Source organism: Salvelinus namaycush, chromosome 15 (assembly GCF_016432855.1).
Source record: "Salvelinus namaycush isolate Seneca chromosome 15, SaNama_1.0, whole genome shotgun sequence".
In the NCBI taxonomy this organism is placed as follows: Eukaryota; Metazoa; Chordata; class Actinopteri; order Salmoniformes; family Salmonidae; genus Salvelinus; species Salvelinus namaycush.
In genome coordinates, this window is record NC_052321.1 from 27369372 (window position 1) to 27386506 (window position 17135).

Below are 17135 nucleotides of genomic sequence, written 5' to 3' on the forward strand. Positions count from 1 at the left end.
AACTCCCAAAGTCACCCAATCCTTGTAATATATTTAAAGCAATAGCCTACCCATGTGTGGTCAACTAGAGGAGGATGAGAATGATTTCAGCCCTGTTTTGATTGGGACAGCGCCATCACACTGCTTTGAGACAATCGTGGGGTCTCGATAAATCAATAAATGTCAGATTTTTGTTTTCACTGAATCTTTGTTTGGATATTGGTTCTGCTACAATTATGCTGGGGAAATGTTAGTTGAGGTGAGAGCTGCCCATGGCCATCTTGTCTAGTGTGCTCATTGATCAGAACATTTTCCCATGTTATTTAGTTTAACAAGTGGATTATTTTGCTTTTCACTCAGTCGTTTAGTAGCCTAGACCTACTTCCAACCATATTTGGTTAATTTGGTTTCTGACTGGGAAATAAGTGGATGTGAGGTGGTATAGCTCATCTATCACTGATCAGAAACATTTAGCATGCAATAATGTAGCCTAAATCAAATGTACTGTAGGCCTGTTGATTTCATTTGGACGGCGCAGCAATGGCTGCACAGGTCCTTAACAGGTCTAATTTAACTCAAAATGTTATTTTATTATTTTGAAAATGTATTGTATTATTCTTATGTTTCTTAGGACATGCATAAATTAATTAATAATACATTTATTTTTGATGGTGTATATTCTCAATGGATTTATTCAAATTCATAAATCCTATGTGAAAGCAGTATTACAGACAAACGCACACACCCAGGTCCAACGTCATTGTTTTGAACCCATCAGACAGTCTACTGGGAGGTGAGGGGTTTTGGGTGGCATGTCTCTGGCATTACTGGGATAACTGTGTGACTCTGGAACAAAGAGGGAGGTTTGAACCTGATATCCCCACAGTGTCACATAAACAGCAGGCTTCTTTCACACTCTTCTCCTCACTTTGAGTTCCCCATTCCCTCTCCCTCTTGAAATAATCCAGGAGCCCTCACTCTCTCAACCTCACCCACCTGGTCCTAAACGTGTTCCATCAGTCTGTCAGAGTGACACACAGAGGTTGCATTGTCTCGATTTAGTTTTACCATAATTAAATGAATGAAGACTGTTGGCTTTAGCGCCATCGGTTTAGTATAAATCTAGTAGTTTGGCCATAGGCAGGACATAAAACAGCCATTGCAGTGACATGAATGAATTCCATACACAGTACAGTTTTGTGTTACTCAACTCTTTTGATTAGTTATGAAACGGACAACTAAACTGACATCGTTTGTTTATCTGGTCACTGACATCCAGTTTATTTTTGTTCTGGCCACTGTATCAAACTAATAAATGTAGTGATGGTTACTGACTGACTGACAAACTAATACTCTCTCCTCCCATCAGATGTGAAGAAGGACTGGTCGGACCATGCCCTGTGGTGGGAGAAGAAGAAGACGTGGCTGCTGAAAACCCACTGGACCCTGGACAAGTATGGTATACAGGCAGACGCCCGGCTCCTCTTCACCCCCCAGCACAAGCTGCTGCGCCTGCAGCTGCCCAACATGAAGCACATGAAGGTCAAGGTCAACTTCTCTGACCGCGTCTTCAAGGCCGTGTCCGACATCTGCAAGACTTTCAGTAAGTCACAGATGTTTTGTCAACTCTAACTATAATGCACCTATCCTACCAAAGGTCCTGTATAGTCTACAGTGTATACTCTTTATTTAAGGTTGGTTGAGCATGATGGTACCTCCTTTCGTCCACTCTAACCTTGCCATAATACTCTTGCTATTTTTAGATAAACTACTGGAAGCGTTCTCTACCTCCAATCTAGTCGGGCATGTCTGCTGCTGTTTTTTCCTTTCAGCCTTTTGTTGTGTTTATCAAACAGAGCCTGAGCTATCAGATATCAGCGCTCACTTCACCACCACTTCTGACAGGCAACTGTTCAGCCACCTTGACTCTGCTAGACCTGTCCTTGGAATAGCGTTGTCTGTTGACTAAACAGGATTCAGACAGGTTTAGCAGAGCTTATCAATCTAGCACCGCGTAATGACTCACACATTCAGAGATGGATATTATCTCACACACACACATTACTGTGTCCAGATTTAGCACTCAAGGCCCTGCCCCCTGACGAGCACTGAGGTCAGACACCCCTCTGTCAATATCTGCCCCTGGCCCTGTCAGCTAGAGTTCAGAGGAAAACATCAGTCTTATTTTTATTTATTAGGATCCCCGGCTATACTTCCTGGGGTCCAAACGGGGAACAAAACACAACAAATACATAATATACAGTGCCATCAAAGTATTCACACCCTTAAGGCTTTTTCTACATTTTGTTACAGCCTGAATTTAAAATGGATTACATTTAGATTTTTTGTCACTGGCCTATGCCCAATAGCCCATAATGTCAGTGGAATTATGTTTTTCTAAATGTTTCCAAATTAATAAAAGTTGAAATGTCTTTAGTCAATAAGTATTCACCCCTTTTGTAATGACAATCCTAAATAAGTTCAGTAACAATGTGCTTATCAAGTCACATAGTAAGTTGGATGGACTCACTCTGTGTGCATGATTTTGTTTAACATGGTGAAGTTATTAATTACACTTTGGATGGTGTATCAATACACCCAGTCTTTACAAATATACAGGCGTCCTTCCTAACTCAGTTGCCTGAGAGGAAGAAACCGCTCAGGGATTTCACCATGAGGCCAATGTTGACTTTAAAGCAGTTAGAGTTTAATGGCTGTGATGGGAGAAAACTGAGGATGGATCAACAATGTAGTTACACCACAATACTAACCTAAATGACAAAGGGAAAAGAAGGAAGCCTGTATAGAATTAAAAAAAGATTCTAAAACATGCACCTGTTTGCAATAAGGCACTAAAGTAATACTGCAAAAAATGTGGCAAAGCAATACACTTTTTGTCTTGAATAGAAAGTGTTATGTTTGGGGCAAATCCAATACATTACTGATTACCGCTCTCCATATGTTCAAGCATAGTGGTGGAGTCCTTGTTAAGGACTGTGAAGTTTTTCAGGATAAAAAATGTTTGGAATGAACCCTAAGCACAGGCAAAATCCTAGAGGAAAATATGGTTGTCTGCTTTCCACCAGACAATTGCAGATTAATTCACCTTTCAGCAGGACAATAACCTAAAACACATGGCCAAATCTACGCTAGAGTTGCTTACCAAGAAGACAGTGAATGTTCCTGAGTGGCCGAGTTAGATTTTCAAGCAGATTTAAGTTGAAACTATCACAAGACCTGGAAACAGTTTTCTAGCAATGATCAACAACCAATTTGACAGAGCTTGAAAACTTTTGAAAAGAATAATGGGCAAATGTTGCACAATCCAGGTCTGGAAATATCTTAGAGACTTACCCAGAAAGACTCACAGCTGTAATCGCTGCCAAAGGTGCTTCTACAAAGTATTGATTCAGGGGTGTGTATACTTATGTAAATTATATTTTATGTAAAAAAATGTTTCTATTTCATTTTCAATAAATTTGCACATATCTAAAAACAAGTTTTCACTTTGTCATTATGGGGTATTGTGTGTAGAAAAAAAATAATTTAATCCGTTTTGAATTCAGGCTGTAAAACAATGTGGAATAAGTCAAGGGGTATGAATATTTTCTGAATATAACACTTCATAATATCCTGTTTCTGCCTCACGCTTCAGAAACAGGAGATGGCCAAGGCTTGTGCAATGCCACTTACATACATAATACAATACATAATAGAGTGCAAATTACAATACAAAATAAATAAAAATAGCAGTCTCTTCAGTCCCTGTTGTGCGGTAAGGTGTTCTTTTATCTATTTTTTCAAATCTGGTTTTATTACTAGCTTGAGTTAAGTATCAGAGTTCCATGTAGTTTCCCCAGCCTCTGTTCTGGACCTGGGGACTGTGAAGAGACCTCTGATTGCATGTCTTGTGTGGTACCGATGCGTGTCCGAACTGTGTGCCAATGCCCTCGTGACCCTGTAACATGGATCTCTGTCACCCCTCCATGTCGGCTCCAACCAGAGCCCTCTGTCGCCACTGAAGACTGCTGCTGCAGGAGGGGAAACGCTTTTTATATGAAACATTCATCAGGCACTTTCAAGGACATCTGTTGGTCTTCTTTTTTTTTACCCTGGCCCATGTCATGTCTCAGGAGTTATGGCTGCTCTACTCTTATGGTTGGCTCTACTAGGTAACACTGCAACTTTGTTTCTTATTTTGCTAAACGGGAACTTTTATTTAGAAAGGCGAAAAGAGGCCCACTGAACTAGCATGAATTTATTTTCTTAGAAATGAGAGGAAAAATAACATTTTTGATGGAGTATTAAATAAACTGTATGTGCTGGATGACTGTTGTTATTCAGAGATAGGGGACTAACTAAATGAACAGGCTAGTAGCAGGCTCCTCTCCTCTATGCTGCTCAGTCCTTGTTAGGAATGTGTCTACCTCTGCGGTAATAAATCTATTTTAGTTTCGGAGAAATTCAGGACGAATTGCTCTTGGCTGACTTGGCGAGTGCCGAAGTGTCATACAATGACTTACGGTGGCTGGGAACGGACTCGCAGTGCCTCTTTCATACTTACCTCTCCCTTTCCTTGTTGCCTTTTAGAAGGAGAATTTGTAGGGAAATTCTAGAACATTGAAGTTTTCAATCATGTCCTTCATACATGTTCACAATGACCTAGTCTCTTCTGGAACTACCGTGCTTATAGAAAGTCTACACGCCCCTTGGATTTCTTCACATTTAATTTTATTTATTAAAGATTTAATGAAAAATAAACACTAGTATACCTTGATTAAATAAGTATTCACCCCCTTGATCAATACCTTTGGCAGCCATTACAGCTGTAAGTCTCTGAGCCTTCCACACCTGGATTGTGCCACATTTGCCTGTTTTTATTATTTTCAGAATTCTTCAAGGTCTGTAAAATTGGTTATAGATCATTGCTAGACAACCATTTTCAGGTCTTGCCATATATTTTCAAGCAGATGTATGGTCCTGTGTGGCCCAATTGGTAGAGCATGGTGTTTGAAACACCAGGGTTGTGGGTTCGATTCATACGGGGGACCAGTACGGAGGGAAAAAAAGTGTGAAATGTATGCACTCACTACTGTAAGTCGCTCTGGATAAGAGCGTCTGCTAAATGACTAAAATGTAAAAACTGTAACTTGGCCACTCAGGAAAATTCACCGTCTTCTGGTAAGCAACTCCAGTGTAGATTTGTGTTTTCGGTTATTGTCCTGCTGAAAGGTAAATTCCTTGCCCAGTCTCTGGTGTAAAGCAGACTGAATACGTTTTTCCTCTAGGATTTTGCCTGTGTTTAGGTCCATCCCGTTTATTTTCATTCTGAAAAACGTCCTTGTCTTTGCTGTTTCAAATGGGAACAAATGAGTCATAGTGGGCAGAACAACCAAGGAGGTGGGCAGAGCCAAGCACGAGCTAGTGAGAGCCTATTGGCGTGTTCTAGCATGCATTTGCATATTTCCATTAGGGAACGCCTACTCTGAAGTGCGCGTATGCAATAACTCAATAAGCCTTTGCACTCCTAAACCAAAGCAATTTAAAAAAAACTTTGGCAAAGTGTAAGTCTACAAAACTTAGTCCACTCTGTTCGTAACAGATTCTAGTTTTGGGAACAGAAAACTATTGAGATTTCATCGATGAGAACATTTCCAGAATGTTGGCCAAAATCCATCTTCTCCCACTTCTCCCGCTACCGGCCACTATGCTTGAAAATAAGGATACAGTTACTCAGTGATGTTGGATTTGCCCCAAACATTTGCATTTAGGTCAAAAAGTGTTCCTTTGCCATGTTTTTTTGCAGTATTACTTTAGTGCCTTGTTGCTTGTTTTGGAATATTTTTGTTCTTATTTTCACTCAATATTGTAGTCACTACAATGTTGTTGATCCATCCTCAGTTTTCTCCCTTCAGTCATTGAACTCTGTAGCCATTCTAAAATCATCAATGGCCTCATAAAAGATCCCAGAAATGTTCCAAATACACAAAAAGCTTAGTTCTCTCAATTTTGTGCACAAATTCATTTACATCCCTGTTAGTGAGCATTTCTCCTTTACCAAGATAATCCATCCATCTGACTGGTGTGGCATATCAAGAAGCTGAATAAACAGCATGATCATTACAAACAGGTGCACCTTGTGCTGGGGACAATAAAAGGCCACTCTAAAATGTGCGGTTTTGTCACACAAGACAATGCCATAGATGTCTGAAGTTTTGATGGAGTGTGCAATTGGCATGCTGACTGCAGGAATGGTCACCAGAGCTGTTCATTTTTGAGCCGCCTCGAACATCGTTTTAGAGAATTTGGCAGTACCTCCAACCAGCCTCACAACCGCAGACCACGTGAATGGCGTTCTGTGGGCGACCGTTTTGCTGGTGTCAAAGTTGTGAACAGAGTGCCCCATGGTGGCAGTAGGTTTATGGTATGGGCAGGCATAAGCTACGGACAACTAACACAATTACTTTTTATCAATGGCAATTTGAATGCACAGAGATACCGTGAACGAGATTCTGAGGCCCATTGTCGTGCCATTCATCCACCGCCATCACCTCATGTTTCCGCATGATAATGCACGGCCCCATGTCACATGGATATGTACACAATTCATGGAAGCTGAAAATGTCCCAGTTCTTTCATGTCCTTCATACTCACCAGACATGTTACTCATTGAGCATGTTTGGGATGCTTTGGACCACCGTGTACGACAGCGTGTTCCAGTTCCCGCCAATATCCAGCAACTTCACACAGCCATTGAAGAGGAGTGGGACAACATTACACAGGCTACAATCAACAGCCTGATCAACTCTATGCGAAGGAGGAGTTGTGCTGCATGAGGCAAATGGTGGGCACATCAGATACGGACTGGTTTTCTGATCCACGCCTGTAACTTATTTTTAAAGATATATCATTTGACCAACAGATGCATATCTGTATTCCCAGTCGTGAAATCCATAGGATAGGACCTAATCCTTTTTTTGTTCAATTGACAGATTTCCTTCTATGATCTAACTCGGTAAAATCGAAGACATTTTTGCATGTTGCATTTTTATTTTTGTTCAGTGTACATCCTCCACAGTATAATTAAATGAATCATGCTTAAAGATATATTCAATGTCTGGTAACAATAACAAATCTACCAATCACTGCAATTCTTTGAGGCATTTAAAAAAAAAAAAGCTCGCTGGTCTTTGTAGTTGAATCTTGAAATTCAATACTTGCTTTGGGTACCTTAAAGATGTACAGTGGCAAGAAAAAGTATGTGAACCCTTTGGAAATACCTGTATTTCTGCATAAATTAATCATACAATTTGATCTGATCTTCATCTAGGTCACAACAATAGACAAACGCAGTCTGCTTAAACTAATAACAAAAATAATTATACGTTTTCATGTATTTATTGAACACACCGTGTAAACATTTACAGTGCAGGGTGGGAAAAGTATGTGAACCCTTGGATTTAATAACTGGTTGTCCCTCCTTTGGCAGCAATAACCTCAAACAAACGTTTTCTGTAGTTGCGGATCAGACCTGCACGATGGTCAGGAGGAATTTTGGACCATTCCTCTTTACAAAACGGTTTCAGTTAACTTCTTATGGCTGCATCCCGCTACCGGGATCGATATGACAGCAGCCAGAGAAAGTGCAGGGTGCCAAATTCAAACAACAGAAATCTCATAATTAAAATTCCTCAAACATACATGTGTCTTATATCATTTTAAAGGTATTCTTGCTGTTAATCCCACAAGTGTCCAATTTCAAATATGCTTTTCAGCGAAAGCACTACAAACGATTATGTTAGGTCACCATCAAACCACAATAAGCACAGCCATTTTTTCCAGCGATAGATAGCAGTCAGAAAAAACAGAAAGAGATAAAATGTATCACTAACCTTTGATTATCTTCATCAGATGACACTCATAGGACTTCATGTTACACAATACATGCACGTTTTGTTTGATAAAGTTCATATTTATATCAAAAGATCTGAGTTTACATTGGCTCGTTACATTCACTAGTTCCAAAAAGTGATTTTGCATAGCCACATCGTTTCAACAGAAATGCTCATCATAAATGTAGATGATAATACAAGTTATACACATGGAATTATAGATATACCTCTCCTTAATGCAACCGCTGTGTCAGATTTTTAAAAAACTTTACGGAAAAAGCAAATCATGTAATAATCTGAGACGGAGCTCAGAACAATAGCCAAATTAGCCGCCATGTTGGGGTCAACAGAAACCAGAAAATACATGATAAATGTTTCCTTTGATGAACTTCATCAGAATGCAGTCCTAGGAATCCCAGGTCCACAATAAATGCTTGATTTGTTCGATAATGTCCGTTATTTATGTCCAATTAGCTACTTTGGTTAGCGCCTTTGGTAAACAATTCCAAAGTCACAAAGCGACTCCACTATAACGTGACGAAATGTCCAAAAGTTCCGTAACAGTCAGTAGAAACATGTCAAACGATGTACTGAATCAATCTTTAGAATGTTGTTAACATCTTGAATAACGTTCCAACCGGAAAATTAGATTGACTTCAGAAGAGCGATGGGATGGACATCCTACTCATGTGAAGGCGCATGGTGAATGCGTGATCAGCTCGTGGCAGTGATTACTCATTCCTGTCTCCTTCGGCCTCCCTTCACATTAGAGTCATCAGACAAAGTTCTGTTGACTGTTGACATCTAGTGGAAGCCGTAGGAAGTGAAAACTCATCCATATCTCGCTGTAATTTCAATGAGAGCTTGGTTGAAAATCTGCGACCTCAGAAAAAATTCAAACAGGAAGTGGAACTTCTCAGGTTTTTGCCTGCCATATGAGTTCTGTTATACTCACAGACATAATTCAAACAGTTTTAGAAACTTCAGAGTGTTTTCTATCCAATATGAATAATAATATGCATATATTAGCAACTGGGACTGAGGAGCAGGCCGTTTAATATGGGCACCTCTGTGCACCTTTCATTCAAGCTACTCAATCCTGCCCCTGCAGCCATAAGAAGTTAAGCAATATTCTTGGGATGTCTGGTGTGAACTGCTCTCGAGGTCATGCCACAGCATCTCAATCGGGTTGAGGTCAGGACTCTGACTGGGCCACTTCAGAATATGTATTTTCTTCTGTTGAAGCCATTCTGTTGTTGATTTACTTCTGTGTTTTGGGTCGTTGTCCTGTTGCATCACCCAACTTCTGTTGAGCTTCAATTGGCGGACAGATAGCCTAACATTCTCTTGCAAAATGTCTTCATAAACTTGGGGGTTCACTAGGGGTTCACATACTGTTTCCAACCCACACTGTGAATGTTAAAATGATGTATTCAATATAGACGAGAAAAATACAATTTGTGTGTTAATAGTTTTAAGCACACTATGTTTGTCTATTGTTGTGACTTAGATGAAGATCAGATCAAATTTGATGACCAATTTATGCAGATATGCAGGTAATTCCAAAGGGTTCACATGCAAGAAAAAGTAACTGTAGTCCTTTAAAATATAGTATTTCCCACCGTAAAGCACGGAACTGGCCAAAATGCAAATTCCTTACGTTTGAGTTATGTTATAATTGTAGTCCTTTAAAGGAAGGGTAGTCCTTTAAAAAAATGTCAACCCCTATTATTTCACACAAAGTCCATATAATGTATTTGATTTGTTGTTAAGCCAAATTTTAAATAATTTAGACTTGCCTAAACAAAGGTGATGAATACTTATACAATTACTATTTTAGTTATTTAATTTGTATTAATTTATAAAAGTTTGTAGAACTGTTAACTTTGACATGATGGAGTATTTTGTGTAGATCAATGACAAGAAATTACAATTAAATCAATTTCAATCCCACTTTCTAACGCAACTAAATGAGAAAAACGTTCAAGGTGGTGTGGACTTTCTATAGGTACTGTTTTATTTTTAATTATCTGGTTGACTTTCAATTTGTGTGACTGACATAGAGCTGCACAGCATAGGGAATGAGATGGGGAATAAGCAGGGCCATGGAGAGAAGACTGGAGGCCTGTCCAACTGGCTCATACTGCAGACAGAAAGAAGGGGAGAGATGGATTCTCTGAAGCTGTGCGAGACAGTGACCATTCAGATTGACTCCCACGCTCATTTCATTCCGTCTTCTCCTTTCTCTCGCTTTCCTCATAATGATTGATTTGGAGAGTATTTTTTGGGGGTCACGCAGTAGCTGTTTCCTGGCGCAGACCAAGTTCACTCCTCCACTACAGGGATTTCTGTCTCTGTCCCTCTCTCTCTTTCCCTTCACAAACCAAATAGACTAACATCCAAGCACACATCACTAACATCCAAGCACACATCACTAACATCCAAGCACACATCACTAACATCCAAGCACACATCACTAACATCCACATTCTTTCTCTCGCTTTCTATTTGACTTTCCCCTATTCTCTCGCTCCCCTCCCTCCCTACGTATCATTAACCAGATGTGTAACACAGCTGGGGTCTCCCTAGCCATGTGAATCACACATACATTTAGTGTGGGCGATCAATCTAATTATTACTGCAGTGCTGCTGTTCTCCCATGTCCACAGCAGCTGGCTAGAGCCCAGTCAGCCCCCCCCCCCCCCCCCCCCCCCCCCCCACACACACAGTCCATCTGGGGCTGGATGGGGCAGTGCAGTGGGACCCAGAACACAATAGTAAAATGTCTGAATTCCCCTTCACTCCACTCCAGTGTTGAACTGTCCTACTATCATAGTTTCTGGCAGCTCTGTGTTCCTGGACAATGATGTGTGTTTGGCTTGTCTGTCAGTGAGGGGGAGGCATTTCCTTGGTTTTGATCGCTTTGATAATGAAATGCCATGTTTATCCTTCGTACTCGGAGCCAATCTAGTAAATGTTTTTTCTTGATTCTTTAAAGCTGGTATTGTGTTAGGGCAGTAGTACTAGCCCATACAGCCCAAGAGGGCAGGCCTGGGCCAGATGTGTGAAACTGATCTATAGTGGGCGACTGACTAGGTGTCAACCATGACACTGTTGTGCAGTGATCCGGAACACCCTCACCACCACTTTATTTTTCCTTCTCCGGCCCACAAAGCCTCGACTCAGACGAGACGCAAGCTGCCAGCTGGTCGGTCTCCTCACATGAGAAAGGGCGTGATTCCAGAGCGCGCCAAGAAAACGTTGGGGTGCGGCCCTGCCACCCTGTCTGTCTGCAGAAGGACAACCAATATGGGTGCTACACTAGGGTGGGGAAAGTGGACTACTTTCGTCTTCTGGAGTCTAGGTTTTGTATGGTGTGTTTTGTTGTTGATGTAATCTTATGAGTGGGGTTACAGTCTGTCCTCTTTAATAAGATATTTTTTTCCCTCTTGATGTTTAATTTACAGCTGAGGTGTTGCACACAGACAGTCCATTTTATAGAGACTGCTGCTGAGAATGACACTGTCCTGTTACTGTGTTGTTGGTCAGACCTGCCCTGAAGTTAGCCTATAAGGAAGATGGGGAGATGTGGCGAGAGAGAGATGAATAGAAGGAGCAACAGATGGCTAGAAGGGGAGAGTGATGGATAGGGGGAGAGAGCGGGAAGAGAGCAATGGTTAGGGGGAGAGAGCGATGGATAGATACGGGAGAGATGGTTTGGGGGGTGCAAGAGATGGATGAAGGGACTGACAGATGGATAGATAGGAGGGGGGACAGACGGAAATTGAGTGAGGTATAGAGATAAATGGATGGATAGAGATTGAGAGAAGTGGGACGTGTGGTCAGTTCCCAGGCTTTGTTCTGTTCTCCATGGTCAGTGTAGTTAGTGTTCTACGTATCAAGTTTTACCGCGGTCCAGTATATTTGTGGACCATCACACTGACCTGGTTCCAGAGTGGCGAGGCTTGGTTTTTGATAATTTATCAATGCGGTTTGACCACAGTTTCATTTTCTACTCCACAATTAACATGTTAGCCAGAAGATAAATATTTTAACATTGTATTGCTAGTTTGCCCATACACAAACTCCTGCCCCTAGTCATAATGCAGGAAGAGCCTATGTCGCTCTGGAGAAGTGTCTGCTAAATTACTAAAATGTAAATGGTTCTGTGTGATGGGTCTCACTCCCATGGCAATGAATCATGTCTTACTCTTACAATTGTACTGCGGGGCTGGCAGTCTGTCCGTCCACCTGGCTATGAGCCTGGATCATGTCAAAAGGATTTGAATGAAGCTGTTTCTTATTGTGTGGGCATCATGTTCTGTAATGAACATCAACCACTTGTAGACCTTTGCTTTGATTCTGCCTGAATCTGATTGGGTAGAAGCGTTGCACTTACCCACAGATCTAGGATCAGCTCACGCACCCCAAATCCTAACCTTAAGGTCAAATACTATTCTGTCAACACCTGCTGTTTCTGGATGGTATGACAGTATTACTTCATCCTGCACCCTGTCCTCTTTCTCTCTCTCTACTCCTTCTAATTATTGGCAGGCATTCCTGATGTTACTACCCCACTCTGCTCCTCTCTTACTTTCATGTGACTGATGAAAAGAAGGTCTCTGTCCATTCATTCTTTCTTCAGCCCATCTCTTGCAGTTGCTGGGGTTGAAGAGGTAGCAATCCTAACAGTTTGATATTTGAAATGGCCATGTAAAATGGTATATTTTGCTCACAGATTTTAGTCTGTGGATAACAACAGCACTTGACACTTGGTGTAACTACCGTAGACACTCGCTCCACCTCTGTGCTCAGGCCAGGCAGCATGCCTGCACTTACATGGCTGTATAAGGGCACAGGGCTTGTGCTGTGCAAGAGCGATGAAGGAGGAGAGATGGAGGGAGTGAGGGAGAGCGAGCTACCATCTGGTAGTTCTTACACCATGGAATGCTTTTTGCTTTAGTAACACAAACTAAACAAGAAATTCTCACCAAGCCAATAAGTTCTCTCTCGCTATTCTTCTGTCGCGCTCGTTTGCGCTCTCGCTCTCTTTTTCTCTCTCGCACTCTTTCACTTTCTCTCTCTCCCGCAGTTCTTTTTCTTTCTCTTCTGTCTCATACATTGTCCTCCCTTGCTATGGAAAAAGGAGGGAGTGAAAGTTGTAGGGCATGAGGGATTTAAATAGATTTTAAAAGGCAAAAATTTGACAATAGTCAAATGAATATTATGAAATTGAAATTCCAGTCAACCGCACATCTCTTAAATGAGTGTAGAAGCATAGATAAAAGACAGCACAGACGTTTACCCCAGCTGTGCTTTTAAAATCTAGATGGTGCACATCTATCTTTTCCAGACACATTCTGGCAGATTCAGCCAGCTCCTCCGAACCGTTCCAAAAACGTCCTGAACACTGGAGATTAATGTTGAGTGATGGTTCCCTGGCCTCTCCAGCTAACACAGAGGGGAGTGTCGAGAGAGGAGAGGAGTAGAGAGCGGGAGAGAAGAGGAGGAAAGAGGGATGTTGAGGGGGTTGGTGCAGCTCTGTTTGAGTCATTAAATCAGGTCTGCAGTATGTCTGTCAGAGGAGACGTTAAACAAACGCCCAAGCATAGTTTCATTCCATCTACACACGCACACAACCTGAATTTTAAAATTGATTAAATTGATAGATTTTTTTTGTCACTGGCCTAAACACAATAGCGCATAATGTTAGTGGGATTGTTTTTTCAAAATGTTTAAATTATATATATATTTTAATGAAATATTAGTAAGTAGTCAAACCCTTTGTTATGGCAAACCTAAAGGTCAGGAGTAAAAATGTGCTTAACTAGTCGCATAATAAGTTGCATGGACTCACAAATACAATTATCTGTAATCTCCCTAAGTCGAGCAGTGAATTTCAAGCATAGATTCAAACACAAAGACCAGGGAGGTTTTCCAATGCCACACACAGTAGGGCACTTATTTGTAGATGGGTAAAAAAAGCTGACATTTAATATCCCTTTTTGAGCATGGTAAAGTTATTAATTACACTTTGAATGTTGTGTCAATACACCCAGTCACTACATGTGTCCTTCCTAACTCAGTTGCCGGAGAGCAAGGAAACCGCTCTGGAATTTCACCATGAGGCCAATGGTGACTTTAAAACAGTTAGAGTTTGTGATAGGAGAAAGGAGTGATGGGAGATAACTAAGGATGGATCAACAACATTGTAGTTACTCCACAATACTAACCTAATTGACAAAGGGAAAAGACAGAAACCTGTACATAATACAAATATTCCTAAACATGCATCCTGTTTGCAACAAGGCACTAAAGTAATACTGCAAAAAAATGTGACAAAGCAATTCACTTTTTGTCCATAATACAACATGTATGTTTGGGGCAAATCCAATACAACATATTACTGAGTACCACTCTCCATATTCTCAAGCACAGTGGTGGCTGCATCATGTTATGGGAATGCTTGTAATTGTTAAGGACTGGGGAGTTTTTCAGGATAAAAAAAATGAATGGAGCTAAGCGCAGGCAAAATCTTAGAGGAAAACCGGGTTCAGTCTGCTTTCCACCAGACACTGGGAGATGAATTCGCCTTTCAGCAGAACAATAACCAAAAACACAAGGCCAGATCTACACTGGAGTTGCTTACCAAGAAGACAGTGAATGATCCTGAGTGGCCAAGTTACAGTTTTGATGTAAATCTACTTGAAAAACTATAGCAGGACCTGAAAATGCTTGTCTAGCAATGATCAACAACCAATTTGACAGAGCTTGAAGAGAATAATGGGCAAATGTTGCATAATCCAGGTGTGGAAAGCTCTTAGACTTACCCAGAAAGACTCACAGCTGTAATTGCTGACACAGGTGCTTCTACAAAGTATTGACTCGGGTGTGAATACTTCTGTAAATTAGATTTCGGTATTTCATTTTCAATAAATTTGTAAAATCTACATTTGGTTGTCATTATGGGGTATTATGTGTAGATTGGTGAGAAAATAAACATTTAAATACATTTTGAATTGACTGTACCACATCAAAATGTGGAATAAGTCCAGGGGCATGAATACTTTCTGAAGACACACACACACGCTCAAACTGAACTGCAATGTGACTGTTTACTTCATCCTTTGCATGCCAGCCAGTCTTTGATATAGACACACACACAAGCTCTGTGCTGATGTGTAGTTGTTTATGCCATCTGCTGCAACTCCGCCATCCAGTGTGTTGTGAAGAAGCGCTAGGTTAGAGGCTAGTCTCTCATCCAGTGTGTTGTGAAGAAGCGCTAGGTTAGAGGCTCTCATCCAGTGTTTTGTGAAGAAGCGCTAGGTTAGAGGCTAGGCTCTCATCCAGTGTGTTGTGAAGAAGCGCTAGGTTAGAGGCTAGGCTCTCATCCAGTGTGTTGTGAAGAAGCGCTAGGTTAGAGGCTCTCATCCAGTGTGTTGTGAAGAAGCGCTAGGTTGGAGGCTAGGGTGTTATGACAGATACAGTGTTTGTTATTACCACTAGCTCATTGTTTAGTGACTGCTGCTAAACACACACTGTGTGGTATCAGAGGAGCTGTTGCTCTTCACTCTGCAGAAATATTTAGTGTGTGTACTAAGTCGACCACACCCCCCTCTGGTTTGGAGGGGGTTGGTGGGGGGGGGTGTTGGTGGGGGGGGTATTGGTTGGGAGAGGGTTGGTGGTGGGGGGGTGGTTGGGAGAGGGTTGGTGGGGATGTTGGTGACCTGAGAAATGGGATTATGCATTTTCCACCTTGCATTTATCATTGTTTCCCCTCCTGTTCTTTCTCTCTGCCTCTTTCTGTCTCTCCATCACATCTTTTGACTGGGTTTGCCTTCTCCCCCATTCAAATTCTTTGAACTGTGTGTTAGGGTGAGTGAATGTGGTTTGTGAGGTCTGTAGTTGAAAGACTCCTAACTGCAAACCAGGACAATAGCACATCTCTTGGGGTCAGGGTTAGGTTAGCCTAGTTGCTAGTCTGTTTTATTTTTGTGATTTTTAAGCTGAACTCTCACAACCCCCTTGACTCTTGGGCTGTCTTTCGCAGTTTCTCTCCCCCTCTTTCTCTCACTATATTTCTGTCTTTCCCCCATCCTTTATTCTCTCTCACCATCTTCCTCTCCATGGTGCCTCTGGGTTTGGTTAGTGTTGGGCTACACTGTGTTGGAATTATGTGACAACTCCTTGACTCTCTCCTCCCTCTCCCCCTCATCTTTCTCTCTCTCTCTCTCTTCCCCCCTCCCCCTTTTCTCTCTCTTTCTCCAGATATCCGTCATCCAGAGGAGGCATCTCTACTGCGTAAACCCCGCGACCCCAAGAAGAAGAAGAAAAAGCTGGAAGAGGCTGAGGAGGAGGCTCTGGAGCTGGAGGGGCCACTACTCACCCCTGGATCAGGTAGTAAGTTCCACTCATTTATCTCAAACTCAGTCACCCCTTGCAGGCCTACCCTGAACCCCATCTCCAAGAGCCTTCTGGAGAATTCTGTTAACACTTCCACTCCTGGAATGTCCAAGGTGCAATAACTTCTTCCCGGTCCAATAACAGGTTGAATAGCAGGTTCCTCTGGCTTCCATGGAGCATATATCTACCCTTCTATCAATATCCACCTATAGGGTTTTAAAAACAAGTCGACACAGTGCCAAAACACCAAACAAATGTGTACGTGCCCAAATAAGAATGTGAGTGAGGAGCAGCGGTATGATATGATTTGCGGACTCTGGGCTCCTTACTCCTTGGCAGGGAGAGAGGCAATGGTTGGGATTCCTTGCATAGTTGGTCACCATGCCATTTTATATCCAAACCAGGCTGCAGAGCTTGAGCTACACCAGCCCCTCTTCCTCCCGCCTGTTAGTCTTGTCAATAAATTAGCTACACTGATGTGAGGAAGGAGGAGGAACACTTGGGGCCATGCTGTGGTATCTATGCAGCGTTAGTTAGCTTTAGCAACGTTGGCTAAAGCGCTTTGAATGGTCCTCATTGTCCTAAAGACCCAGCCCAGCCCTGCCCCACCCCTACCCTGTAGCTACTTGGCCCGGCATCAGACACACACAGACACACACAGACACACACAGACACACACAGACACACACAGAGACACACAGAGACACACAGAGACACACAGAGACACACAGAGACACACAGAGACACACAGACAGACACACAGACAGACACACAGACAGACACACAGACAGACACACAGACAGACACACAGACAGACACACAGACAGACACACAGACAGACAGACACACAGACAGACAGAC

The 17135-nt window shown here is 41.9% G+C and overlaps 1 protein-coding gene across 2 annotated transcripts in view; it reads left to right on the forward strand.

The window, feature by feature from the left end:
* Window positions 1-17135, forward strand: part of LOC120060393 (fermitin family homolog 2-like) — a 109711-nt gene that overhangs the window by 55009 nt on the left and 37567 nt on the right. The window contains exons 3-4 of one of the 2 annotated variants that reach the window (XM_039009680.1): window positions 1349-1582; window positions 16140-16271. In XM_039009680.1, the coding sequence (XP_038865608.1) occupies window positions 1349-1582; window positions 16140-16271 (366 nt within the window). The remainder of the gene's footprint in view (window positions 1-1348; window positions 1583-16139; window positions 16272-17135) is intronic. The other variant, XM_039009681.1, reaches the window with a different exon arrangement.